The 27,402-nt window shown below is 34.9% G+C and overlaps 1 protein-coding gene across 1 annotated transcript in view; it reads left to right on the top strand.

The window, feature by feature from the left end:
- The window catches only part of LOC115210605 (transcription elongation factor SPT6), a 40,125-nt gene that overhangs the window by 1,139 nt on the left and 11,584 nt on the right, over positions 1–27,402 (top strand). The window contains exons 3-26 of the mRNA XM_029779211.2: positions 1,178–1,365; positions 3,941–4,175; positions 5,102–5,183; positions 6,270–6,369; positions 6,929–7,015; positions 7,148–7,234; positions 7,910–8,116; positions 10,266–10,355; positions 11,508–11,641; positions 12,670–12,881; positions 13,238–13,367; positions 13,741–13,891; positions 14,712–14,807; positions 14,904–15,002; positions 15,164–15,307; positions 15,850–15,983; positions 16,230–16,347; positions 16,453–16,529; positions 18,526–18,661; positions 19,557–19,694; positions 21,672–21,839; positions 22,167–22,294; positions 25,188–25,395; positions 27,146–27,293. Of these exons, the coding sequence (XP_029635071.1) occupies positions 1,178–1,365; positions 3,941–4,175; positions 5,102–5,183; positions 6,270–6,369; positions 6,929–7,015; positions 7,148–7,234; positions 7,910–8,116; positions 10,266–10,355; positions 11,508–11,641; positions 12,670–12,881; positions 13,238–13,367; positions 13,741–13,891; positions 14,712–14,807; positions 14,904–15,002; positions 15,164–15,307; positions 15,850–15,983; positions 16,230–16,347; positions 16,453–16,529; positions 18,526–18,661; positions 19,557–19,694; positions 21,672–21,839; positions 22,167–22,294; positions 25,188–25,395; positions 27,146–27,293 (3,297 nt within the window). The remainder of the gene's footprint in view (positions 1–1,177; positions 1,366–3,940; positions 4,176–5,101; positions 5,184–6,269; positions 6,370–6,928; positions 7,016–7,147; positions 7,235–7,909; positions 8,117–10,265; positions 10,356–11,507; positions 11,642–12,669; positions 12,882–13,237; positions 13,368–13,740; positions 13,892–14,711; positions 14,808–14,903; positions 15,003–15,163; positions 15,308–15,849; positions 15,984–16,229; positions 16,348–16,452; positions 16,530–18,525; positions 18,662–19,556; positions 19,695–21,671; positions 21,840–22,166; positions 22,295–25,187; positions 25,396–27,145; positions 27,294–27,402) is intronic.

The following is a 27,402-nucleotide window of genomic DNA, read 5'->3' as shown; positions in this document are numbered from 1 at the left end:
CTTGTTCGTAGCTGTTCCATTATGTATTTTCCTAATATTCACTATTTTTATATTTACTGATTAGGTTAGTTAATTTGCGAGAATAATTGAGTAATAATGTTCGAACCCACGTGTTTAATATTAAGGTAAACAAGAGAATTCCGTAGAAAAAGATGTCGAGGTGGTATGATTTTGATGAGTAATGGAAAGTAAATAGGTTTATGGAAATGACACTCGGAAAATTTAATTAAAAGCAGTTGAAGTAATAGCTGAAAAAAACCGGTAAATGTTTGTAGATTATTAGTGAGGAAAAGATTCTTATCAAGTGAATGGATTTTAAGTATTGTCCTCATGTATTTGAGCTAGCTATGTTTTCCGTCTAAGCACAGACATGGCTGTGTCGTAAGAAGCTTGCTTCCCAACCACACATGGTTCCAGGTTCAATCTCACTGCGTTGCAGCTTAGGCAAGTGTTTTCTACTGTAGCCTCGGGTCAGCCAAAGCCTTGTGAGTGGATTTGGTAGACGGAAACTGAAAGAAGCCTGTCGTATATATGTGTCTGTGTCTCCCACCACCACTTGACAACCGGTGTTGGTGTGTTTACGGCCCCATAACTTAGCGGTTCAGCAATAGAACCGATAGAATAAGTACTAGGCCTAAAAAATAAGTCCTGGGGTTGATTTGTTTGACTGAAATAAGTAAATGAGTACTATTCTAAAGCATATTTCCTCTTTGTAAATGATTCATAACAGTTCGGGGTTCCATGTTTCTATGAAAGTAATCAATAATAATAACTTCCATTGACACATAGCCACTGATTTCAGTAGAAGTGTATAGTTGATTAAATCAATATCAGTACTTGACTGATACTTATTTTATTGATTTCTAAAAGATGTAAGTAAAGCAATCCTTGCCAGGATTTGACCTTAAAACTTAAAGAATATAATACTGCAAGATATTTAATCTGCCTATTTTGCTTGGGCAGGTGTCTTATTAAAAGTTGTGTTAGTAGCAGTAATAATCCATTTGGAATTATAACTGCTATAAATGAAAGATTATTGGAAAAGTACTGTGGACTATGCTTTTAGAAGTAGAATTGAGCTGTTAAATTCATCAAAGGCACCTAAATATTATGTATTTAATACTCCAGATTCTTAATTTAAGGACTCTGTTTAAAATATTTTTTGTCTTTCTTGTAGATGAAGAAAAGTTAGCTGAAGAAATGAAAGATTTGATTAATGATGATGTTGAAGAAGAAGAGAGCGATGATAATGATAGTGTAACTGGCAAACGGAAACATGACTCAGATATAGAAGATGACGATCAACTTGAAGAAGATGATTACGATCTTATTGAAGAGAATTTGGGTATTAAAGTTTCAAGAAAGGTAAGTTATTTGTATACTTGCATATATGGCCATATACAGGTATGGACAGACAATTAAGAAGTTTGCTTCGCAATTATGAGGTTCCAGTCTCTGGGCAGTTGTCTTTTCCCTAACCTTAGGTAACAAGCATTGTGAATAAAACTGTGTAAGCATCTCAGATGGACTGTTCCTGAAGTTCAAAGAACTATTTGCCAGATACGATGTCTTGAGAGAGAAAATGGGAATTATATTAAGGGTGTGTCTATTAGAACATTTAGCCATTCACACATTGTGTTTTGCTGCTAGATACTATTTTTGTGACAATCTTTATGAAATAAATCTTATTTCCTTTTAGACAGTTCTTTGTAGGAACTTCATCAGTCAGTTTTGACCATGCTTTTGCACATGTACATGCAGGCTTGGGTGAGAATTTTTTTGAGGAAGACTAGTAGTTGTCCATGTATTCAGGTCCCCCCATCCCACCCACTGATTTTTATTTATGGGAAAGGTTACCAACTTGAACCAATACAGCTTGCCACTGTGTCATCACATGCATGCTGGAAGAGATGCCACAAAGCATCTCACCTGACCTTTTAATTTAAAGAGATTATATATAAACAGAAATGAATTTAAATTATTAAAATATTTAATTGTTTGATGAAGTTTGGGATGATAGATTCATGCCCACCCTTTCACATTAAATTGATGAGAACTAAGAAATACCTGAAGGGATATGGTGATGGAAGAGAGATAATGTACTAGGTTAGGATGGTGATCAGTGTAAGAATGAAAGAAAGATCATCATCATCGTTAACAAGTAGAATGGTTTGATGCATTAAGAGATGTGGTATCAGAGAAAAGCTGATGAAATACGTAGTTCTGTTCACATTTAATTTATGTAGCAGAATAGTGCAGTTAGAGAGATAATGGGTGATGGAAATTACAGTTGTGCATATTTTTACACATAGTGCTTCCAGAATCTTAGTTTTACTGAGGTAGGTGAATTTCTTCATGAACTGCATTTTGCCAGTCATCTGTGAGATTCAAGCTCCCGAGATCAACCTTCACTTTGTCCGATGTTGTCTTGGGTTTTCCTCTTCTTCAAACACCATTCACATTCTTTTGCTTGTTTCAGTCGTTTGACTGTGGCCATGCAGGAGCACTGCCTTTAGTTGAACAAATTGACCCCAGGACACTGTAAGCCTAGTACTTATTTTATTGGTCTCTTTTGCCAAACCGCTAAGTTATGGGAGTGTAAACACACCAATATCAGTTGTCAAGCGATGGTGTGGGGACATGCACACAAACACACATATACATACATACATATATATATATGTATATGACAGGCTTCTTTCAATTTCCATCTATCAAATTCACTCACAAGGTTTTGGTTGGCCCAAGGCTATAGTAGAAGACACTTGCCCAAGGTGCCATGCAATGGGACTGAATCCGGAACCATGTGGTTGGGAAGCAAGCTTCTTACCACACAGCCACTCCTGACTAGCAATTTTTTATACAACTGTCCACATTCATATGCATCATATGTCCATACCAGTACAGTCTTCTTTTTTGCACACTACGCCTGATTCCTCTTATGCCCACATTATCTCAATGTCTCCGTACTTTGTTTTTCATTGCACATAGCGTGGGGCACATATCTTTATTTCTTTCCAGTCTTAAGCCCCTTACATTCAGAGCCCATGTTTCACTACCATGCAACATTGCATTTCTAACACAAGCATCATACAATCTGCTCTTTACTCTGAGGAAAGATTTTGTTGCCAACTGTGTAGAAGCTCCCTGAACTTTTTCCAATCTGTTCTTGACCCTGACTATATGCTTGAGAAGACCTGTTGAGTCAAGTAAAACCAAAATCATAGCTGTGGCCAGTGTCGCCTGACTGGCTTCAGTGCTGATGGCACGTAAAAAGCACCATCCAAACGTGGCCAATACCAGTACCCACTGACTGGTGGAACATCAAAAGCACTATCCGAATGTGATTGATGCCAGGCCTGCTTGACTGGCTCCAGTGCCGGTGGCATATAAAACGCACCCACTACGCTCTTGGAGTGGTTGGCATTAGGAAGGGCATCCAACTGTAGAAACACTGCCAGATCAGATTGGAGCCTGGTGCAGCCGCTGACTCTCCAAACCTTGGTCAAACCGTCCAACCCATGTCAGCATGGAAAATGGACATTAGACGATGATGATAGACTCAAATATTTTTGACAAAAGTTAATCAGACTTCTAGTTATCCTGCAAGCATTTTCACATTCATAAATTGAAGCTTCCATTGACATATAACAGTGATCCTCTTTTTATCAGTGATCTTCTGAATGCCAGTCACTGTGAATCCTATGCATATGTTAGGATTGAATTCCTTATACTTTGTCTTGGACAATGTTTCCAAGAAGTCTTAAAACTGATTACCTCCCACTTTTCTTTGGCAACAATTATTGTTCTTCTTTAATATTATCTAGCAAATCCAAATACATTTTTGAATGATCATCTGATTTTGAAATTGTAGACTTATGTTGAAATTTTATAATGGACAAAAATGAGAATTTACTAATAGTAATTTTTGGTGTTGCAGCAAAAACGTAAGCGTATCCGAGTTGCATCAGATGATGATGATAGTGACCGTGAAGATGAAGAAAGCAAAACTGATGCTCAAATGCGAGAAATTGCAAACACATTATTTGATGATGATGAAGAGGAAGAGGAGGATGCTGCAGAAGATAGTGCAGTGCCTGCTAGTGAACGAGAAGAAGAGCCAAAGAAAGACGACCTTGCACTTGATATTGAAGGTTCAGATGAAGAAGAATCAGGTATTTTTTGTTTTTAAGCTGATTTTTAAATTGAATTTATATTAAAAGTTTTTAGCTAAGAAACTACTGTATACATGGTACAAACATTTGTATTTATTGTAAATGGCTAGCTGCTAGCTGTCAATTAATGTATACCATTATGCATTTGGACTGAAAATAACAATCTGTACCATTTATCAGCTCTAGTTACTTTCTGGATCCTTGTTGGATGTTGAATTTCAAGTAGTGTATTGCTTCTACTCACATGCCTCATGAACCCAATTTCTAAGCATGTCACTACAGTAATTATTGATAAAACATTCGTCATTGGGCACAGTGCTTGCTATATAACTTAACATTGCAAAAATTGCAATGGAATCCTCAGTGAACTAGGATTTGACTTCCTGTAGATCTGTCTTCCTAATAGGTCTATATTTTCTGTTGAGAGTGTCAGTTCAACCATTAAAACAAGTCAAAAATTCATTATGCATTTCGCAGAAGTTTTATTTTGAAATATTAAAATCCTTTATCAAGTAAAGAATAAAAAGTTTTGAATGGTACAACAATGCACTATAATACAGACAATGGGCTATATATCTGTTGTAATTAAGTCATCCATAGTCTGATATGATATTTCAGAATAATATTCCTTCTTCAGATATTCTTAGATGGAGTCACTGTTATAATCGGTTTTCCAACGGCTTTTCTTGTAATTTTTTAATCATTGAAGAGAATCTCAAACTTAAATTATATGGAATGTGTAAATGGTGTAACCTTATTAATTTTTTTAAACAAAACCTTAACATATAATTAGGTTATTATTACAAAGAACATAAGAAATATATGTTTATAATTACATATGAATATTTGTTTGAATCTAATGCCATTAAAATATCTTAATAATGAAAAGGCATTTTGTAATAAGCTAATTATTTTTTCTTTTAAAGATATTGATGATTTTATTGTTGATGATGAAGGCCAACCAATTAGTAAAGGAAAGAAGAAAAAGCCTGTTATACACACAGACAAGTAAGTCTTTTAGATATATTTTTTAGTCATCATCATCATCGTCATCGTTTAACGTCCGTTCTCCATGCTAACATGGGTTGGACGGTTCGACCGGGGATCTGGGAAACCAGAAGGCTGCACCAGGCTCCAGTCTTATCTGGCAATGTTTCTACAGCTGGATGCCCTTCCTAACGCCAACCACTCCGTGAGTGTAGTGGGTGCTTTTTACGTGCCACCTGCACAGGTGCCAGGCGAGGCTGGCAACGGCCATGGTCAGATTGGTGTATTTTATGTGCCACCGGCACGGAAGCCAGTCGAGGCAGCACTGGCATCGGCCACGAGTCGGATAGTGCTTTTTACGTACCACCAGACCAGGGATCCTGGCTGGTTCAATTCGATTTTGATTTCGCTTGCCCCAACATGTCTTCGCAAGCAAAGGGGGTTGGCATGAGTGCCTGTCGTATAGTCGGATTGGTGTATTTTACGTGCCACCGGCATGTAAGCCAGTGGAGGCGGCGCTGGCATCGGCCACGAGTCGGATAGTGCTTTTTACGTACCCACCAGACCAGGGATCCTGGCTAGTTCAATTCGATTTCATTTTCTAGTTATCAGTAAAAATTTAAATGTGAAAGGATTTAAAGAAAACAAAACCATTTAGTATTCTCTTAATTTTTTTTTTGCTGTGGCTAGGCTGGAGCACTGCTTTTAATGGTTTTAGTTGATCACATCGATCAACTTAATACAGTGAATCGCTAAGTTTTTACATATGAAGGGACGCAACTCGACATACGGTGAACTAACATGCAGGCATACGAGCACACACGCAAACACGTTGTTCTATAGTTTTCATTTATCAAATTACACTTAGGAAGCATTAGTCAACCTGACACTACAATAAGCACTTAATGTGCCACACAGAGGGATTGAATCCAGAGATTTAATAAATTATTACCTGGGTATCTTGTAAAAACAATTGCGCAAATTTTACACCAATTGATTAATAATGTTTGCCAAATAAATGCTTTTTAGTAATCAAAACTATTTTCCTCTTCCAAATTTATTATAAATTTTTTAATAACATAAGTATGTTTTAAAATTCTTTTTCAGATCTTTGCAAATTGCACAAGATATTTTTGGTGTTGATTTTGACTTTGCTGATTTAGATAAATATGATGAAGAGGAAGATGAAGAAGACTATGAAGATGAGGTATGCTTTCTCAAAATAACATTATGGGTCATCTGCAAAGTTAGTGCACTTTCCAACAAAGAGAAATTTTGTTGGCATATTTCTTTAGAATTTTCATTCAGTTGTCAAACTTTTGTTACATAAAATTAAACAGGATATTCAAATATAAAGATTAGACCTTTCACTTTGAAATATCTTCAGTTATTCTTGAATAAAATTAGAAATTATCCCAAAATTTGCACAACTTTGAAATATCTTTTTAGTTTTAGATGGTAGTGTTTGAAATATAACTTATGGAAAGTTTCATGCATATAATTGTGGTGCAAGATTTGGATTTGAATATGCAAACTTTTTAGAGATGTCTGAAGTATGATTCTTGGCAGTATTTTTAATAGATTTTATTTTAAAAAGGCTAAAATAATACCATAAAATATTTTGGCATGTATTTGAGGCAAAATGATTCACAAATGTATAGAATACCATGTACTATGCCTTCATTCTTCAGTTAAAAATTATCTTCATTAAAATAATACACCATTTTGGCTTGCAATGCATCTAACTGTTTTTTTAAATTGTACAGTATGAAGAAGACATGGAAGAAGGTGAAGCTGCTCTGAAAACCAAAAAAGCTGGACGAAAACGGACATCAAAGAAAAGTATTTATGAGGTAAGTTTCTCAACAACTTATGGGAAAATTTTGATTTTATAATAGTATAAACTTTGAAAGATTTTTGATAGAATTTTATGGGCCATGTGGGTCTTTTTTGTGCTAAATAGAATCTTTTAAATTTTCTTTCAGATTTACGAACCAAGTGAATTAGAGAGGGGTCATTTTACTGATCTTGATAATGAAATTAGAACTGTAGACGTTCCTGAAAGATTCCAGGTAAATAGAAATTTTATTACTTTATTATTTATGTGAGAGTGTGAGAGAAGCAGTAAGGTGCCAAACAAAATGCCTTTACAAAATTTTGTTTTGTTTTATCTTCTGATTTCAGTCCTGTGAAGTTTGAGTTAACCTTTATTCTCATGGGTTTAGTAAAATAAATATGAACCATGTAGTAGTATTGATTCACTTAAAGTATACCCCAGTTATACAAGACTGACTTCTTACCTATTAATAAAGGCACAGGCATAGCTGAGCAGTTAAAAAGTTTATTTCCCAGCCACATGGTTTCAAGCTCAGTCCCAGTGCACTACCTTGGACGAGTGTCTTCTTCTATAGCCCTAGGCCAATTAAGTGGAATTGAAAGGCAGAAGCTGAAAAAGACTGTCGAGTATATGTGTGTGTGTGCATGCATGTAGCTTTACATCTCACATCTACAAAAGTTGTGACATATGGGTTCTGATGTTATCTTCTCTTGCCAATGTATCTGCTAGATTTGCAACTTTGCAGAATAAGATAGCCCTTACTTAAAAAAACAGGAAGGGCATCTGGCTGTAAGACAATGTCTCAATAGAATAGACATCTAAACCATGGAAGCATGGTAAAATGAATGTTCAAACAAACATTATTGATATTTTCAGTTTTACTTTTCCAACTTTCAACTTTTTTACTCAGCTTCGTCAAATTCGTGTTACTCAAACTGAAGAAGGGGAATTAGATGAGGAAGCAGAATGGATTTATAAACAGGCATTTACAACTAAACTAATTTCCAAACTGAGTGACCACGGAGAAGGACAATATTCCTATTACCAACCAAAAAGTACATCTGCAATTAATAAAATTAGAGATGCATTAAATTTCATGAGGAATCATCTTCATGAAGTAAGTATGAATATTTCATTTATATAATTCATACTGGCTTTTGAATAATTAAAAATTAAAATAATGTATGTTTTATTTTGAACAGTACAAGTTCTGGCTAGGCATAACTATTTAGCCCTTTCATTACTATATTTCTGACCAAAATACACCCTTCGTGAGTTTCAATTAAATTCTAAACTAATCACGAATTTGACTAGTTTCATTAAACAGCTGTAACTTTGTTACTTATCAACATATTAATGTGATATTTGGAACATAATTGAAGAAAGGGTTCTTAATCAATTCTATTGCATAACTTTTGTCTCAGAGTGACTCTAATTACATGTAAATCCAGGTAAACTGAGCAAAAGGTAAAATTTTGTTTAAACATTACCATAGGAAATGAATCATCAGCTAACATTCAATTGGGTACGCAACAAAATTTTGATATAGAAGAATTGTGCACATCACTAGATTATCAAATGAATTTACTGCACAACAGAACATGTGTACCATAAAGGTGAAATAAGCTGAAATACTGGAATCCACCTAAATCCACTGCAAGTTTGACTGAACTAAAAAAAATCAGTCAAAAAATAATATATGGCCCTGGTTATGGTATGGAAGTGATAAATTCCAGACCACATCATACCCTAACATTAGCATGGAACAAACTGCCAGCATCAGTTGTTAGTTGTCGGAGCACTGCATCCTTCAAAACTTCCATGCTTTCTGAGATTCGCTAACACTACACCTGATTTTCTCCCCTCCATACACACACAAGCATGTATCTGACTCATACATTGTTTGCTTTCGAGACATTTTTACATTACTGCATGTACTTTATATGCACTTTCTGACAAGTTGTGGTGCACCTGAGCACTGTATACAATAATTTCATTATTATTATTATTATTATATTATTTTCCCTGTATAAAAACTAAATCCTGGGCAGTACCTAGAATTTGCTTCACAAATTTTCCAAACTTTGATCCCCATTTCATGGGCTTTCCTGGCATATACTGTTTGTTTATATTCTGCGTAATAGTTTGTTTCCGCAGTGATCGCTTCAAACAAGCATACTGAAAAGGATAAACGGCTAACAGTTTCGTTTCTTAAGAAAGACTATGGATAGACCCCCATCTGCTCAGAAAAATTGCTAATAAAAACATTTTTAAAGTTTTTACTTCATTCCGATGTAAAATTGTCTTTGCTGTCGCTATTGCTGCTTTCAGTTTCTTCAGAATCGCTGCTTTTGGTTTTGGATACAGAAATATCCTTTTCATTCTTATATACCACGTGCTTTTGTACCTCATTCATTCTTTTTCTCAATATCTCCATATTTTCCTTTGAAAAACCTTTAAATTCGGAATCACTGCTTGATAGCATGAAATTCCTATCCATTTTCAAAGTTAAAAAAAAAAATAGATGCCGAAAAAATGTGGAAAAAAATCTCCCAAAATTCACTGAGTTCAGATATCATGCCAAGCAATGTCAGATACTATAACTCAACTATTTACGAAGTGAAATCACATGTTTTCACAAATGTACTAATGAGATTTGTGCTTAAATTCACATTTAAATAACAATGGGTACTCTTAGCCAGCTATGGCTGGGTTGGTATTATGAGCCAAAACATTTTTGGGTTAATATTGAAAGTGTTAATCCAAATAATTGTGGAAAATATAAAGGCAAGCAATAAAATCATATCATTTGTTACAGGTACTAATATACTTCCAGCCAACATTTGAAATATCACTTAAATTACTAGTGTCTCATTCAACATATAGACTTGAACAAAATGATTCCTCACAGGCTGTTCATCACCTGTGTCATAGCTAAAGCTCTGTGCTCATTCCTCTAAACACAGCATATCAATAAATAAGTTCAGTTTAGAATGAATGTTAGTTGAAAACAGATATGGTGTTCTGCAATTCTTGAAATATGAAATGTTTCTCTTCCTGAAAAAATGGATTAGGAGTGTGTAGTTTCAGTTTCTTTACATTTTTCTTTTCTTTTTCGTCAGAAATAGATATTTTTCAATGTAGTATATTTCTTGGTTAAGTAGCCTCTTGTATAATATGCATTGTAGAAATGTCAAAGATTTATTGATCTGTATTTCAAAACATTGTTATTAAAACTTTTTTTCTCTTTCTACAAAATTTTTCAGGTTCCATTTATTGCATTTTATCGGAAAGAATATGTAGAACCTGACTTGAATATAAATGATTTGTGGCGTGTCTGGGAATATGATGAAAAAGTAAGTTATATTGTATATTTGGGCATAAGTGTCTTCAAAGGGCCTTATATTTACTTTATTAATCCCAATTAAGCATTCTAGTAAGGCTGTAAACTGAAGATAATGCTTATATTGTTGGTTGGGTGTAGTTTATGTGTGTGTAAAAAGCATTGGTTGTGGTGCCACTAAAAAAGCACTGGTGATGTGCTACGTAAAAAGCACCCAGTGCATTCTGTAAAGGAGTTGGTATTAGGAAGGGCATCAAGCTGTAGAAACCATGCCAAAACAAACTCTGGAACCTGGTGAGGCTCCTGGCCTTGCCAACATGGGAAACAGACATTAAATAATGAAGATGGTGGTGTGTACTTGCATTAATTCAACCTTGTTACAGATCACTAGTTCATATGATGCACATAACAATTGTGATATTGAAAAATAGTTAAGTATCATCAGCGAGGGTAAAAAAAACAAACTTGCAAAGACTAGAGAATAGACTTAGCATAATTTATTAGTTATATTGTGTGAATGTAAGATGGATTTTGAGAAAGGGGCTTTATCACAGCATTGTTTAATGTATAAAAGAGAACAGCATGTAACTAAAACCTTTAAAGGCCTCACAATTTTAGATGAGCTTTCATGGCAACATTTAATACATATATAAAACTGTCAAAACCAGTTTACAAACCTTAGGATTCTTCTTTAAGGTCAGACTTGAGAAGTTGTTGACCCTCTACAAAACAAAGCATGCAGACATCTACTACTATGTTTTAAGTAATTAACATTTTATGGATGGACTCCTTCCATTGCTGTCTATCTCTGACCAGTCATGGCCATGTAGCAACTGAGATCATCTCACCATCTTGTCTTTGGTCAGCCTCTTGATCTTGTTCATTGTCTTGGTGATCATTCCATCACCCTGATTGTCCATCTCTTGTCCTTCAGTTGTGTGATGTGGCCAGCCCATCTATATTTGTTCTTCTTGATGGTTTTTATGAATGGTTTTCATCATTTGCATTGACTTTACCATTCTTAGATTGTATGTTTTCAATTGCTGCCTAAAGTTAGAATCATGTAATTTAGAAATATTTGCATATTTAAGGAGTATTTAAAAAAAAAAAGCTCAGATTATATTCACAATGAAAAACATGGTTTTATATTCTTTATATATTTAAGTGGAGTCAATTAAGACAAAGAAAACAAAATCTTGTTCGGCTGTTTGAGAAAATGCAGAACTTTCAATTTGAAGAGAATTCAGATCCTGATAAAGTTTTAGAGACTCGACCACTTACAAGTGATGATGTTGCAAGGTAAAGTACTTTTGATACATACTGTTTGTCTTTGTTTTTAATATCACTTAAAAACTAACATTTTGTGCATATTATATAGCTTCTAACATCTGGAAAATTCAACTGCAACTTCGTGATGTATTCTTGTTACCTGATATTTTTGAAAATCTTTTTGCTTACTTTGACATTAATCCATACTTTATCAACAAAATACAAGTATCTATGCACTACTTCCAAACTATGTGAGACCAATCAACATTTCTTTAATCATATCCTGACAGTGGATCTATTGTTGCTTCAACACTGCAGTCTTAGCTATGTGCTAAGTCACTTTGATGTGTGTAAAAGACCAACTGTGTGTGTATATCTTAATGTTTTACTGGCTTCACTTATTGGACTGTAGCCACACTGAGGTTCTGCATTCAAGAATATACATATAGTGCCAAACTAACTGTGAAAGGAACCTGTGGGGAAGGCATGGAATGAGGTGATGAAGCACAATCTTCAAATGTTGGGCCTAATGGAAGTGATGACAAGTGACCGAGACCTTTGGCGATATGCTGTGCTCGAGAAGACTTGTTAAAGCAAGTGAAATCATAAAAATAGTTGTAGCCATTACCAGTGTCATGTAAATGGCACTTTTGAAATCGTAATTGTGGCCTTGACGGTAGTGTGGCTTCATTTAATTGAACAATGCAATCATTGCATCAATTTAAATGCAGGGCTATCCTCAGCTGCATTAAGAAATAGAATTTTTAATCAGTTGGACACATTGATATAACTTCACTCAAGTTCTCTAATACAGCAAGAAGAGGGAAAAAGTTTATGTTGCTACTCAAAATATACTACACTTCTAAGAACAGATATATCTAGTGTCATTGAGGTGTCTAGTGCTGAAACCTGTGCAGTTATCCATACTTGCAAATATTTCAAATATTGTCTTAGAATCTTCACATAAAGAATAAAGATCAGTATATTATTCACATATCTCATAATGATGTGTGTGTATGTATATATATATATATATATATTTGATTATTGTTTTATAGAGTAAAAAAAGTTCAAACTTTAGAAGAACTTCGAGACTGCTATCAACATTTCCTCCTCCATTATGGATCTGATATACCAAAGATGCGGAATATGGAGAAGAAAAAGAAGCAAGAAGAATCAAACACTGATGAAACTGCTCAAGAAGCTACTGATACCATCAAGCAGGCCACTCGTAAAACTGGATATGACCTTTGTCTACAAGCGAAACTAGGTAAACAATATTAATATTTGAAAAGGCTTTAAAAAAAGATGATTTCTTTGTTGCAGTTAGATTCACTAATTTAGAACTGATAACAATAAAATAATTAACTAAATAGCTTTGTAATCCACTTGCATTGAAGTAACTTCACATCTAGTCTTATACTTGTTTCTGCATGCTGTAGCAATATTCTCCTTTTCATTTTAATTGATTGGTTGTCAAAAGTAAGATCTTTACTAAATTTAAATAGATTATTATTGTTTTAAAACACTTTTGGTTTAGTGCTATCAGAAATTGTTTTTTTTAAAATCTGTTTCTCATAGTTATTTACGTAATTGACTAATTAAATTCCAAACCTATATCAATAGATGATATTGCACAGAAGTTTGGACTCACTCCTGAACAATTTGGGGAAAATTTACGTGATAACTATCAGCGTCATGAAGTTGATCAATATCCTGGTGAACCTTCTGAGCTTGCTAAAGACTTAATAAGTGGGTATGGTCAATTAAATTGATGTTATTAGAAATACTTAATTTAGTAAATTATTTTTTGGCTTTCCATGTCATGGATTTATTTTTGGTAATATTTTTGTGAATTATAAAAACTTTTAACATCAGGAACAGTTTGGTTATTCCTTTGTAATTTCCTAATTACTTTCAGCATACATGTTTTTTAAATAGGCCAAAAAAGTTTCATTGTCATTTTACCATAAAAGCAATTACAGTTGCTTTTTCTTCTGTATTTCAAAATCTTTCTATATGTTATTATATATTAGATTTTAAATGTATTATTAATTACATACATATTAGATATATTATTAAATTGTTATATATATATATATAATTAAATTGGATTATATTTTTTTTAGTCAATTTCCAACTGAAGAAGATGTTTTAATGGGTGCTCGTCATATAGTGGCAATGCAAATTGCACATGACCCATTAGTACGACAGTGTATTCGATCAGCTTACTTTGAGAGAGCTAAAATAAAAGTAAGACCAACCAAAAAGGGAATGAAAGTAAGTGAACTGATAATTACTGGTATGTATTACATATAATAAACTATTTCTTGTGTACAAGAAATGAGGTCATACAGTTGTGAATAGGAATATATTATAAGTAATCTAATACTGAAGGTTCCAGGTAATTATTTTATTAACGGCTGTACTTCCAGGCACAATTTGCTGCAGCTTTGACAGAGAAATCTTTGTCCCTCTGAAAGTTACTCTTTGTTGTTAATAGACTATAACCAGAATTTAGAAGTAATAATAGACCTTATGAACTTTATAACCCTTATTTATTTGCAATTTCATTTAAGATGTCAACTTTGATGGAAAGCATATGTATTGTGGGGTAAAGCATCATTGCATAAATAGTTTTAGAGTTCCAAGTATTAAGAAACGGCTTAACTTTTATTACTCAATGGAAACTGTATTTTCATTATATTACTGTTGCAATATAGCTTTTTATTTAAGGTAACTAAAAATGCATTTTATTTTTCACTTATTTTTATTGATACATATATTTCAACACATTTTATTTAGAGTTTAAAAGTAAAGTTTCTATGATAAAAACTTAATGAATTGGTGCTAAGCTACACATTTACAGGAGAGTGAGAAGTGTCTGGTGGATTTAATCCCTGCCAATACTTGGTGAGCACTTATTTTTGTGGCCCACAAAAGGACTTGAACTGAGAATGTAAAGGAACATATTGATTAATATTGCAAGGGATTTTGTCTAACCACTACTCTAAGAAAGCTTAATGAAGACAGCTTTAACGAAATTATTTTATACTGCACTCACACACATGCATACCTATATATAAAATATTCTTTTCAGGAAATTGATGAGAGCCACCCATGTTATAGTTGTAAATATTTGCGGAATAAGCCAGTTATAGACCTGAAAGATGATGCATTTGTAAAACTTTCTCAGGTAAGAAGCATTAGTTATTAACTTATTTTGCTATTAATTCTTTTTGTATATAAATGTTTTTTCCATCTTTAGTAATTGCCTGAATTATATTTGTAGGCAGAAGAAGATGGTCTGTTGGTCATTGAATTCAGTATGGATAATTTCTCTGGAAATACACAAACGTATTTCAAAGAAATTCAACAACTTTATTACAGAGTAAGTTAAATATTTTATGTCAGCACTGCTTAAACATTTGAGTTATTTGTTTATTATTATTTTTTAATTAAAAAGTAATCCACCTTGATTATTCACCCTCTTTTTCTCACCTTCTTTTCCTTCTTTAACTCTCTTTTTTTAATTTGCTCTTATTTTTCTAGGATGAATTTAGCAAACTTGTACAGCAATGGAATAACCAAAGAAGTCAAGCATTAGAAAGAGCTCTCAATAAAATTCTTTATCCCCAAATGGAAAAGGAAATTCGTGCAAAATTACTGAAAGAAGGAAAAGATTATGTTTTGAGAGTAGGTATTCCTTGGTTGTTCATGTCTCTTACAGACAATTGTTCTATTCGTTTTATATATTTGGTCATTATTTCTCTGCCAGCTTGTCACAAAATCCTTCTATCCCAGTACTTCCTATCTCTATGACTCTTCAATTCTACATTTATTTCAACGACATTAATATATACATCTTTCCTGAGTTTTGACTCTTCCTGTTTTCTATAATATTTATACCAATATTTAAGCCACCAACTTTCTCAGCTGCTGTTACTATTAAAAAACATTAAAATTACAGTCAATCTGCATTATTTAGACTGCTCCTGTATCAATCTTTTTTTTTTGTTCTCGGTAAATGATTCTTGTTTTATAATAATAAAAGCTGCTGATCTTTTTACATATTAGAATATATAATTTCTGTTCAGAAGCAAATTATAACCATAAATATATTGAAAATGGCAAAGGTTCTAATTTGATTATGCCTATTAATCTTTTTTAAATGCATTATTTAAAAATTTTTCTTACAAAATTTGCATTTTCATTTTCAATAACTTTTTAATTTATAGGCATGCTGTCGTAAGTTGAACAACTATTTAAAAGTTGCTCCATACCAAGCTGATCAACAGCTTGAAGATGATTATGATTATGATGATAACAGTAATGGACTGAAAGTTATGGGTGTTGCGTACAGTACCTCCTGGTAAGATTTTATTTCTACTCGATATATTTTTAAAAAGACTTAAATTTTATTTTAACTGCTTTAACCTGTGTTGACTAAACAAAATTTTTTTTTTCAAAAGTTCTATATCTTAAAAATATGTATGCATAAAAATTTATATGATGTATTGAAATATTTTTGAATCTTCTTACACTTATTATTTATCTTTTTATTTGTAAAATATAAATTAGTTTATAAAATTTAAATAATTTTCTTTCTTTCTTTAAGGGATATACCATCCTTTGCTGTGATAATTGATGGTAATGGTCAAGTTACTGATTTTCTCAGACTTCAAGATTTGACAAAACGGCGCAATGCATGGCGTCAAAGAGACAAAGAATTAAAGGTAAAGTATTCTATCTTTCACTGGTCTTTTCAAAGTGACTTTTTAAAAAATTATTTTTATCTTCTCTTTATTTTCATACTGATTTCATATCTTCTTTAATTATAGGAAAGAGATGTTGCAAAATTAAAGAAATTTATATCTTCGAAAAAGCCTCATGTTGTTGCAGTAAGTGGAGAATCAAGGTAACTATCATATTTATGGAGTAATTTTATTTATATCACTTGGATCTCTATTTGTTAGAGAGGCTAATTAAATGTTTTAAGTTTGTTTAGAGACATTAAAATGGAATAAAGGGAAACTCGTATTATATTTTATGTGATTTGATTTTCAGATATTTAGTGTTCTCTCTTAAAAAATACCCTCCCTAAATATTATATGTTGCAAATTTATTATTCACTTCTTGTGCTTCAATTTTGGCAATATTAATAAATGTGATACTCTAAAGTTTTAATTACTGGCAAGCATAATTAAGAAACAAAGCAGATGTGGCTGTGTAGTTAAGTCCACTTTGCAACTACATGGTTCCAGATCCAGTCCTACTGCTTGGTACCTTAGGCAATTGTTTTCTGCTCTAATTTCATGTTGACCATTGTCTTGTGAATAAAATTTGGTTGACTGAAACTGCAGAAACTTGTTGCATATTTGTATGTGTGTCTATATTATACTCAGAAAATCATCTGTGAGCACCCTCAAAATCATATGTTGTTATTTGCTATTTCAACCTGATAGAAATAGCAGCTATATCTTCCTAAAATGACAACTTTGCATTGGTAAAAAATTCACTTTCAAAAATATGCTGCAATATTGTAGATGTTACGACCATATTGGGAACATTCATAGGGTATAAATGTTTTAACTTCCAGAATATCTCTAAAGCTAACTGATTTGTCACTTGAATTTCAAAGGCTTCAATTTTCTGTCTGACACAGCATTGCTATGACCATTAACAAGTTTCAAGGGCACTCATTGAAAGTTGTATTGAACCTGGTGGATCTTGTCTTTATATTGAGCAGGAAACTCTGACAGCCTTTTCATCACAGCACCATGGGACAAAGCCAAAAATATTATCCTGATTATTTACATTGAACAAATAGCAAGAACTTTTTTTTACTGTAATTCATAATTTAGTGAAAATGTACACATAATCCTATTGGCCTTAGTTGTAATGTGTGCCAAATTTTCACATTATCCAGGCATCACTTGTGTGTGTGTGCATGCACCTTTGGCAAGTGTCTACTATAACTCCTTGCCAGCCAAAGCTATGTGAATTGATTTAGTAGATAGAAACGTATGTGTGTGTATCGTTGTCTAGACATTACTTGATAGCTGTAAACAAGCATCATCAAAGTTGGGTTTATTTCCAGTTTCTCATGAAAACATGTCTACCTATGGGAAAATAATACTTAGCTTGGAAACAAGTGAGGGTTGGCAATAGGGAGGCATCAGCCAGAAAAATGACAATGATGATATACATGTGTGTGATTGTGTGTATAGATATATATACAGTGAGCTTCTTTCTGTATCAGTCTACCACATCCATTCACAAGACTGATTAGCACAGAGTTATAGACTACACTTGCCCAAGAGGTAGTGCAGTGAGACTCCCAAAACCACATGGTTGCAAAACAAACTACTTAACCATGTAGCTATACTTATGTGTATATAATTTAAATATAAGCAACTCTATTTAACTATTAAGTGAATACTGGGTTAAAGTAGAGGGGTCAATATAATTGACTAAAACAGATCATATTTTGGAATATAAATCATCATCATCGTTTAACATCCACTTTCCATACCGGCATAGGTTGGACGATTTAACCGAGGACTGGCAAGCCAGTAGGCTGCACCAGGCTCCAATCTGATCTGGCATGGTTTCTACAGCTGGTTGCCCTTCCTAATGCCAACCACTCCGAGAGTTTAGTGGGTGCTTTTTACATGTCACCAGCACAGAAGCCAGTCGGGTTCTAACATCAACCACGTTTGGATGGTACTTTTTATATGCTACCAGAATATAAATTTTGGAATGTAAATGTATTATATGAAATTATCTTGAATATTCTTCTACGAAATTTCTCAACCTATTTTCTGATGATTAAAAATATTTATAGTAGAGATGTATTTTATTATATTTTTCTGATTTTACCTTTCATGAGACTCTTTTTGGTTATCTTATAGGGAGAGCTTAATGATTATTGATGACATCAAAGCTATTATCAGTGAATTAGAACAAGAACAGGACATGCCACCTATAAATGTTGAACTTGTAGAACATGATCTGGCTCTGGTTTATGAAAACAGCAATAGAGCTACTGTGAGTACAAGTTTGTGTGCTAGAGAGTGAAAATTTGATGTTCCAGACAAAGTCGTGTTTTTTTGGTTATGTTACAAAAAAATGATGATTGGAACCATCATTACTTTCCTTAGATTCAAGTTATTTTGTTTTTTACCTTTTTTGTCTTAATGTATATTAGAGTATGACTTTAAACTGCATCTGGTATTGGGCTCCTGGTTCAGTACTTCATGAGTTTTGAGGAGTGTGAAACCACCTCTTAGCCGTTGTTATTCCCAAATCTACTCTGATCTGGAGTAGTAGCACCTGTCAGGGTCCCAGCTGTGAGTTAATTAGCCATTTATGGAACAAACTCCACTTTGATGAGTGTCTTGGGAAAGGAAAAAACTACAGAGCGTCAGCCTCAATGGTATATCAAGGAATGGAGCTCCTCAGGCAGTCTGGTGTCCTCTTTGACACCCTTCTGACAGTACCAGGGTAGATAGAGCTCTTCAGCCCAATAAAGTAATTCACCTAAGAGATGGCTACTCCAGTGTAAAACCTGCAGTTTTCTGGTCAATACAGAAATCCTAGCCTGCTGAGCCACTTTGGTTAGAGTGCACAGACTCTCACTTAAAAATACTAAGCACAGGCAGGAAGAGGGGCCCTGCAGTGTCAAGGATTGGTTGACATAACCACTTAGAGAGTGTGCCGTTATCTTTGAACACAAAGAAATTGCCATCTTTATATTAGTTTTCATAAATAAATTTCGTGTTGTATTTCATTTATTTTCTTTTCCATGTTTTTATTCTTTGATCTTGATAACCATTTGTTAGGTATAACAGATATTCTTTAAGGCAGTAGTCATTTTGAATTTATTACTTTTTCTTTATAGCAGTTTCTCTTTGTATTTATTCTGCATTTTCAAATTTTGTAGACTGATTTTCGTGAATACCCATCAGTACTTCGGCATGCTGTTTCTATAGCACGTCGACTTCAAGACCCCTTAGTTGAATTTGCATCATTATGCAATGCTGATGAAGATATCCTTTGCCTTAAGTATCACCCTTTACAGGTAAATATTTTAAGCATTTGCAAGGTAACTTCTATGATTTTCTTCCTTAGATTGGTATTAAATGTAGAAGCTATTAACTTTTGAATAGATTAGAAATATTTGATACATGCCTTCTAAATTACTTCAAGTTCATCAGTTGAATTTAGAATTTGACATTTTTTGTACCATTTTCTTACAGCAATTCTGCTCAGTTTGTAGAAACAAACAGATAAGTTGTTACTAATTTTATAATGTAGCTAACAGTGTAGGGAACCTGTGGAAGGGGTAGACCCAGGAAGACATGGGACGAGGTGGTGAGGCACAGCCTTCAAATGTTGGACCTCACAGAGGCAATGACAAGCAACCAAGACCTTTGGACATATGCCATGCTTGAGAAGATTGTCAAGCCAAGTGAAATTGTAGTCGCGGCTGATGCCAGCATCGCAAAACTGGCCTGTTAAAAGCACGCTTCAATTGTTGGGCGATATGCTTTGCTTGTGAAGATCTGTCAGACCTAGTGAAATGGTAGTTGTGGCCTATGCCAGTGCTGTCTGGCTGGCACGTAAAAAGCACTGTTTAAGCATTGGGTCTCATGGAGGCAGTGACATCAAGCCAAGTGAGATCGTAATTGTGGCCGATGCCAATGTCGCGTAACTGGCCCATTGAAAGCACCCTTCAATCAATAGAGAATATGCTGTGCTTGTGAAGACCTGTCAAACCAAGTAAAATAGTAGTTGTGGCCGATGCCAGTGCCATCTGACTGGTGTGTAAAATGCACTGTTCAAGCATTAGGCTTCATGGAGGCAATGACAGGTGATCAAGCCCTTTGTGCTTGTGTAGACCTGTCAAGTGGGGCCATAGTCATGGCCAATGCCAGTGTTAGGTCATTGACACGTAAAAAACACCCACTACACTCTTAGAGTGATTAGCGTTAGGAAGGGCAGCCCCCTCTTCCCTGTTTTACCAGTTTTCATTCAAACTGTCCCATGCCAGCATGGAAAGCGGATGTTAAATGATGATGATAACTTCTGTGTGTCCTTAGTTTTATTGTTCCTGCACGTCTGCTACGGATAAAGATTACTTTCTCTGTTATCCTACCTGTGATTCCTCTGCACCTCTTATATGTCCATAGCTTACATGAGTGCATCAAATGGAATTTCTTCCAACACCTCTTCTACATATTGAGCAGGATCATCTACCTGCTTTCAAGCTAACTACTTTGATCTTCACTAGATTAGCTTTAAAGCTCTTTGATTCCAGGTCATACCTGGGATTTCTTATCTAATTCTGCTACAGATTACACTATAGGAGCATGGTCACCAGCATATAGTAGTTCACATGGCAACCAGTCTGAAATTTCTGTTATGGCCTAGAGAACTATGATGAATAAAGGGGGACTGAGAACTGAGCTCTGGTGAACTCCTAGGATGCATTATTCAATAAAGTAATTTAACATTATAATCTACTAGTTTCAATCATTGGACAGTGGCCATGCTAAAATACTGCCTTCAAAGGACATAGTTGTGTGCATACAGAGTTCACTTTCTTAACTTGTATTCTTGAGTTTGATCTCACTATATGGCACCTTGGCAAGCATCTTCTAGTATAATCAATGTCTTGAAAATGAAATACTAGTCGTGATGAAGCCTATTGTGTACATATATGTGTGTGTTATTTTGAATGGTTACATTCTGCATTTCATATAAAAGCATTAAACTGATATTCCCTGTCAAGAAATCATTCTCTAGTTCTGCACTTCCAAAGATAAGCGGGGGAAAATTTTCCTTACATAAACATTAATTTAAGCAAATAGAACCCTTTGAAGGCAGGACTCCAGCATGGTCACTATCCAATGACTGAATTTTGTAAAAGAATATAACAATGTTAATTTCTTTATTGAATAATGTTTCCACTATTTTGTTTTGAGTAATCAATTTATTTTTGTTTTACGTTTTTATTTCCTAACTTTTTGAATTAATACTTTTTTTTATCTTCAAGGATTGTATTGCAAAGGAAGATCTGTTGAATGGTTTACATCTTGAGTTTATCAATAGAGTGAATGAAGTTGGTGTTGATGTCAATCAAGCCCTTGATTTCCCTCATCATGCTTCACTATTACAATTTGTGTGTGGATTAGGACCAAGAAAAGGCTCCCATCTTATAAGGGTAATTCATTAAGTTTTTATATTTAATAGCGATAATTTTCATTTAATTTACAATATAAATATAATAAATAACTAATGAAAGTCTTTCTGCATAGTGAAAGTTACATGTTTTAGTGATGCACCAGATTTTTGCACTTGCGTGAAAGATGATGGTCTTGAATATTATATATGATACAAAACAGTGTTTTGTAATGTCAATGAAAACTTAAAATGTTTTTGATTTGTTTGATGTAATTATTAAATCTGTTTTAATCTCATATTAAAAAAAAATGGCTTATGCTTATATTTATGATTAGATATTTAGGTATTTTTCTGTTAAATATTTTAGATACTCAAACAGAATAATAGTCGTTTGGAAAATCGTACCCAACTAGTCACTGTCTGTCACATGGGACCTAAAGTATTTATTAACTGCTCAGGCTTCATAAAAATTGATACAAGTTCTCTTGGAGACAGGTGAGTGTAAAGAACATATGATATAAGTTTGAAACAATCATTTTTGGGATTATAATTTTTCAGACTAGTAACCTCTTCTTATAACGTTACTGTTGTCTCCCCATTCCTCTGCCCAATGTTGTAATCACTGTATTATTAATTCCTTTCTTAACAGTGTGTTGGAACAAAAAAAAAAAACATAGCACAATGGTCTATCGGTTGCAAATATTATTACACTTTGTTTAGGAATAAAGTCCAAGTCCAGTTTGGGGCTGGACATTCAGAAATAAGACTTCTGGTGTTGACTGAAGATGAAATTGGTCAAAGCACTAAAATCTTGTTTATGCAAATATTAATAAAATGTTTTATCTCTAAAGATGAGGTTATTAGTTCAAAAAATTACAATCATTTTAACAACTTATCTGAAGCATTTAATTTATGTTGGCTTTAAGTATGTATTCTTTTTTTTTTCTTTTTTCCTTTCGTACTGAAACATGTCACTCAAATCATGTCAATAATCCTTTCTACTCTATGAACAAGACCCAAAATTTGTAGGGAGGGGGCCAGTCGATCAGATCAACCTCAGTATGCAACTGGTACTTAATTTATCGACCCTGAAAGGATGAAAGGAAAAGTCGACCTCGGTGGAATTTGAACTCAAAGCATAAAGACAGATGAAATACTGCTAAGCATTTCGCCCGGCATGCTAACATTTCTGTCAACTCATCGCCTTTCAAATCATGTCGTCAACATTTAACGTCCGTTTTCCATGCTAGCATGGGTCGGACAGTTCGACTGGGATCTGGGAAGCCAGGAGGCTGCACCAGGCTCAGTCTGATCTGGCAGAGTTTCTACAGCTAGATGCCCTTTCTAATGCCAACCACTTCGTAAGTGTAGTGGGTGCTTTTACATGTCACTGGCATAGGGGCCAGAGGAGGCTAGCAACAGCCATGATCGGTTGGTGCTTTTTACGTGCCATCGGCATGGAAGCCAGTCAAGGCTGTGCTGGCATTGGCCACGTTTGGATGGTGCTTTTTATGTGCCACCGGCACGGGTATCACAGCTACAATTTCCATTTGATTCTCATTTTGATGTTGATGTACTTGACTCAATAGGTCTCCTCAAGCACAGCAGGTTGCCTTACAATCCAAGGTACTTATGAATGGGCTGGGGCTGATTATGTGAAACTGGTGTAGGACACAGCTGTGAACTCACTTTATTTGCCGGGTCTTTGCAGTCAAGTATATCTCCAGAGGTCTCAGTCTTCCGTCATTGCCTCTGTGAGGCCCAATGTTCAAAGATCATGCTTCACCACCTCATCTCATGTCTTCCTGGGTCTACCTCTACCTCGAATTCCTTCAACTGCCTGGGGGTGGCACTTCTTCACACAGCTCTCCTCATCCATCTCTAGTACACGACCATACCAGCACAAATATCTCTCTTGCACACTATATCCGATGGATGCTTCGTATGTCCAACATTTCTCTTGAGGTGCTTACATCCTGTCGTGCGTGCACACTGACATTACACATCCAGCGGATCATGCCAGCTTCATTTCTTTCGAGCCTACGCATGTCCTCCGCAGTCATGGCCCATGTTTCACTGCTGTGAAGCATGGCAGTTCACACACATGCATCATATAATCTACCTTTCACTCTGAGTGAGAGGCCCTTTGTCACCAGTAGGATTAGAAGCTTTCAAAACTTTGCCCAGACTATTCTTATTCTAGTGGTAACACTCTCTGAGCATCTACCTCCACTACTAACTTGGTCACCTAGGTAGCAGAAGCTCTCAACTACTTCTAGTTTCTCCCCCTGGAGTGTGATGGAATCTGTTTTCTGAGCATCTGTGGTGTTTATTGCCCCTGTGCATCTGCCACACATGAAAGCTATCTTCCCAGTTAATCTTCCTTTGATGTTGTTGCACCACTTATATGTCCATAGCTTACACTGGGTACATCTTATGGAGATTCCTCCTATGCCTTTTCTACAATTCGAGCAGGGCCACCTACCTGAGCGGGTGTGTGATGTGTTCGCCTTCCTACTTATTAGAACTTTGGTCTTTGCTACATTGACTCTAAGGCCTTTTGATTTTAAACCTTGCTTCCACACCTGAAATTTCTTTTCTAGTTCTGGTAATGATTCTGCAATGAGGGCCAGGTCATCAACATAGAGGGGCTCCCAGGGGCAATCCGTCTTGACTTCCTCTTTTATTGCCTGGAGGACTATGTTGAATAAAAGGGGACTGAGGGCTGATCCTTAGTGGACTTCTTCCCGGAATTCTTCACTGTACTCGTTGCCAATCCTAACCTTACCAACGGCCTCTCTGTATAGGGACTGTACAGCCCTTATTAACCATTCGTCAACCTCCAGTTTCCACATCGCCCACCAGATAAGGGATTAGGGGACCCTGTCAAAGGCTTTCTCCAAGTTCACAAAAGCTAAGTATAGGGGTTTATCTTTAGCTAGGTATTTCTCCTGCAGTTGCTGCACCAGGAATATAGCATCAGTGGTGCTTTTACCTGGCACAAAACCAAACTGCATCTCATCTAAGCAGACTCTCTCCCTAATGAGATGCACAATGACCCTCTCCGTGACCTTCATCACCTGATCCAGCAGTTTGATACCCCTGTAGTTATTTCTATCTAAAGCATCACCTTTACCCTTGTAGCAGTTGACTATAGTGCTGCTACGCTAGTCATTGGGTATCTTAAACCAACATTGGCAACATTACATATCTTGTGATAAATAAGAATTTGAAAATACAATTATACTGTGTCTCAATAACGTTTTTTTGTCTAATATTTCAATCTGTAATTGCTCTGTGTAATTCCTTAATGTACTTTCATAGATTTTTAAAATCTTTATTAAATCCATATAAAGTTATAACACTCGGAGCTGCATTTTTATTTTAGTACTGAAGCCTATGTTGAAGTCTTAGATGGCTCTCGTGTTCATCCTGAAACATATGAATGGGCTCGAAAAATGGCAGTAGATGCTTTGGAATATGACGATACAGCAGAAGATGCAAATCCAGCTGGTGCTTTAGAAGAAATCTTAGAAAGTCCTGAAAGATTGAAAGATTTAGACCTTGATGCATTTGCTGAAGAACTAAATAGACAGGTTTGTAATTCGTTAATAATTATTCAACTTAATTTGCTTTATTTAAGCTACCTGTGAGGGCAATGGTTTACTGTGTCTGTAACTTGGTATCACTTATTGATGTTAAGAGATAACTTTCATATAATAGTATTAAAGGTATGGTCAAATATATAGCCAATTCTAACAGGCATTTTAATATTGTTTTTAACTAAATATTAAATTTTAATGAATTTAACTTCAGCATCTGTTTGTGCATTTATATTTAATTTAAATTGTCCTAATGTCATTGATGCAGATCCATATGTCTCATCTTCATACTCTATTCTTGTACTAGGTTTGAATGAGTGTGTGTATACATATATTGAGTCATCCCATAAATAATGCAGTTTTATTTTTCAAAATTAAGAGAAACAAAGTTCTTTTTTAATCTAAAATATACTCTCCTTTATTTTCTATAATGCTTTTCCATCTATCTGGTAGACTTGCAAGGCCCGCCCCTCTTTCAAAATCCGCTTGTCTGTGATGAAAAGCACTCCTCTAGTACTGTTCTGACCTCGTCTACAGAATTCATATTTTTTCCATCCAAATGATTTTGAAGACTGTGGTATTATGATAATCAGTTACGGCACTCTTCAAAATTGCACTAAGAATAAGTACTAGGTAAAATTACTGTCTGCTTTTATAGCAAGTTGATGCAGATAGTTTATCCCATCCCCCTCTGACTTTTTGTTCATGCAATTGATAAAACTACATTATTTATAGGGTAACCCAATATATATATATATATATACACAAGGTGCAGTGGATATATTGTCATCTAAATTAGAAAAAATGAAAATAAGACTGATACCTCATTTTAACGGATATGTTTACCAAAATTACATAAAAATATCATGAAATACTTAAGAATAAATTTATTCAATAAAATCACCATTGGCTTCAACCACTGCCTCCAGACGACTACGGAATCTCCTGCAATTCTTCTGGATGGTCTCCTTGTTTAAGTTAGTGAATGCTGCCATAATCCTTGCCCTCAGTTCAGCTTTGGTGTTACAAGGTGTTTTGTTGGTCTCTAAATCAGCTGCACCCCAGACATGATAATCAAGGGGGTTGCAGTCTGGGGGGTTAGGTGGCCAGATGTTAGGGGTGATGTGATTGCAGAAATTGTCTGACAGCCATGACTGGGTTCTCCTGCTTGTGTGGCATGGTGCAGAGTCCTGTTACTAGACATAGGGTCTTTCAGCAGCCACCCTCTTGACCCAGGGCAGCACTATCTTCTCCAAGCACTTGATGTAGGCCTCCGTGTTGAGTCTGAGGCCATGTGGGAAGATGAATGGAGACATAATGTTGCCGTCACTAGTGTCACTCCAAACACCATGATGTTGACTGACTGTTTGATTTTTATCGCTCTCAGTACATGTTTTGGGGACACCGCAAGCCAGTGGTTGTTTTGTATGTTCACCATCTGTTTGTATTGGAGCTTCCAGCACGAATGCCAAACAGTACATCATGTCATTTCCAAATTTCTGGCAGAGTGGATTGCGTCATGGTGCTGTTTTGTCATAGACAGTGCCCAACTGACCCTACCTTACTGTGTAATCAACAAAATTATAAACAAACAATGCACGAAAATAAAAATATATAAAATGGCAACAATTTACTCATCACACCCTTTGTGTATATATATATATGTGTGTGTGTGTGTGTGTGTATATATATATATATATATACACATACACAGCATACATTATTTTCTGTTATCTTTTTGTAGGGCTATGGAAATAAACATATTACTTTGTATGACATTCGAGCTGAACTAAATCACCGTTATAAAGATCTGAGGACTTCATTTCGTTCTCCATCAAATGAGGAGAAATTTAATATGCTTACCAAAGAAACTCCACAGACATTTTATGCTGGTAAGATTTCATTTTTCTGTACTTCTAATTCAGGCCATTGCATCTTACCTTAAAGGATATGGCATTGTAAACAGTTTTTTTTTATAACAGTAATTAAGGATAGACTTCT

The sequence above is a fragment of the Octopus sinensis genome, linkage group LG1 (genome assembly GCF_006345805.1).
Source record: "Octopus sinensis linkage group LG1, ASM634580v1, whole genome shotgun sequence".
NCBI classification, from domain to species: Eukaryota; Metazoa; Mollusca; class Cephalopoda; order Octopoda; family Octopodidae; genus Octopus; species Octopus sinensis.
Note: the sequence above shows the minus strand (reverse complement) of the source record. Positions and strands in the feature narration are given on the sequence as shown.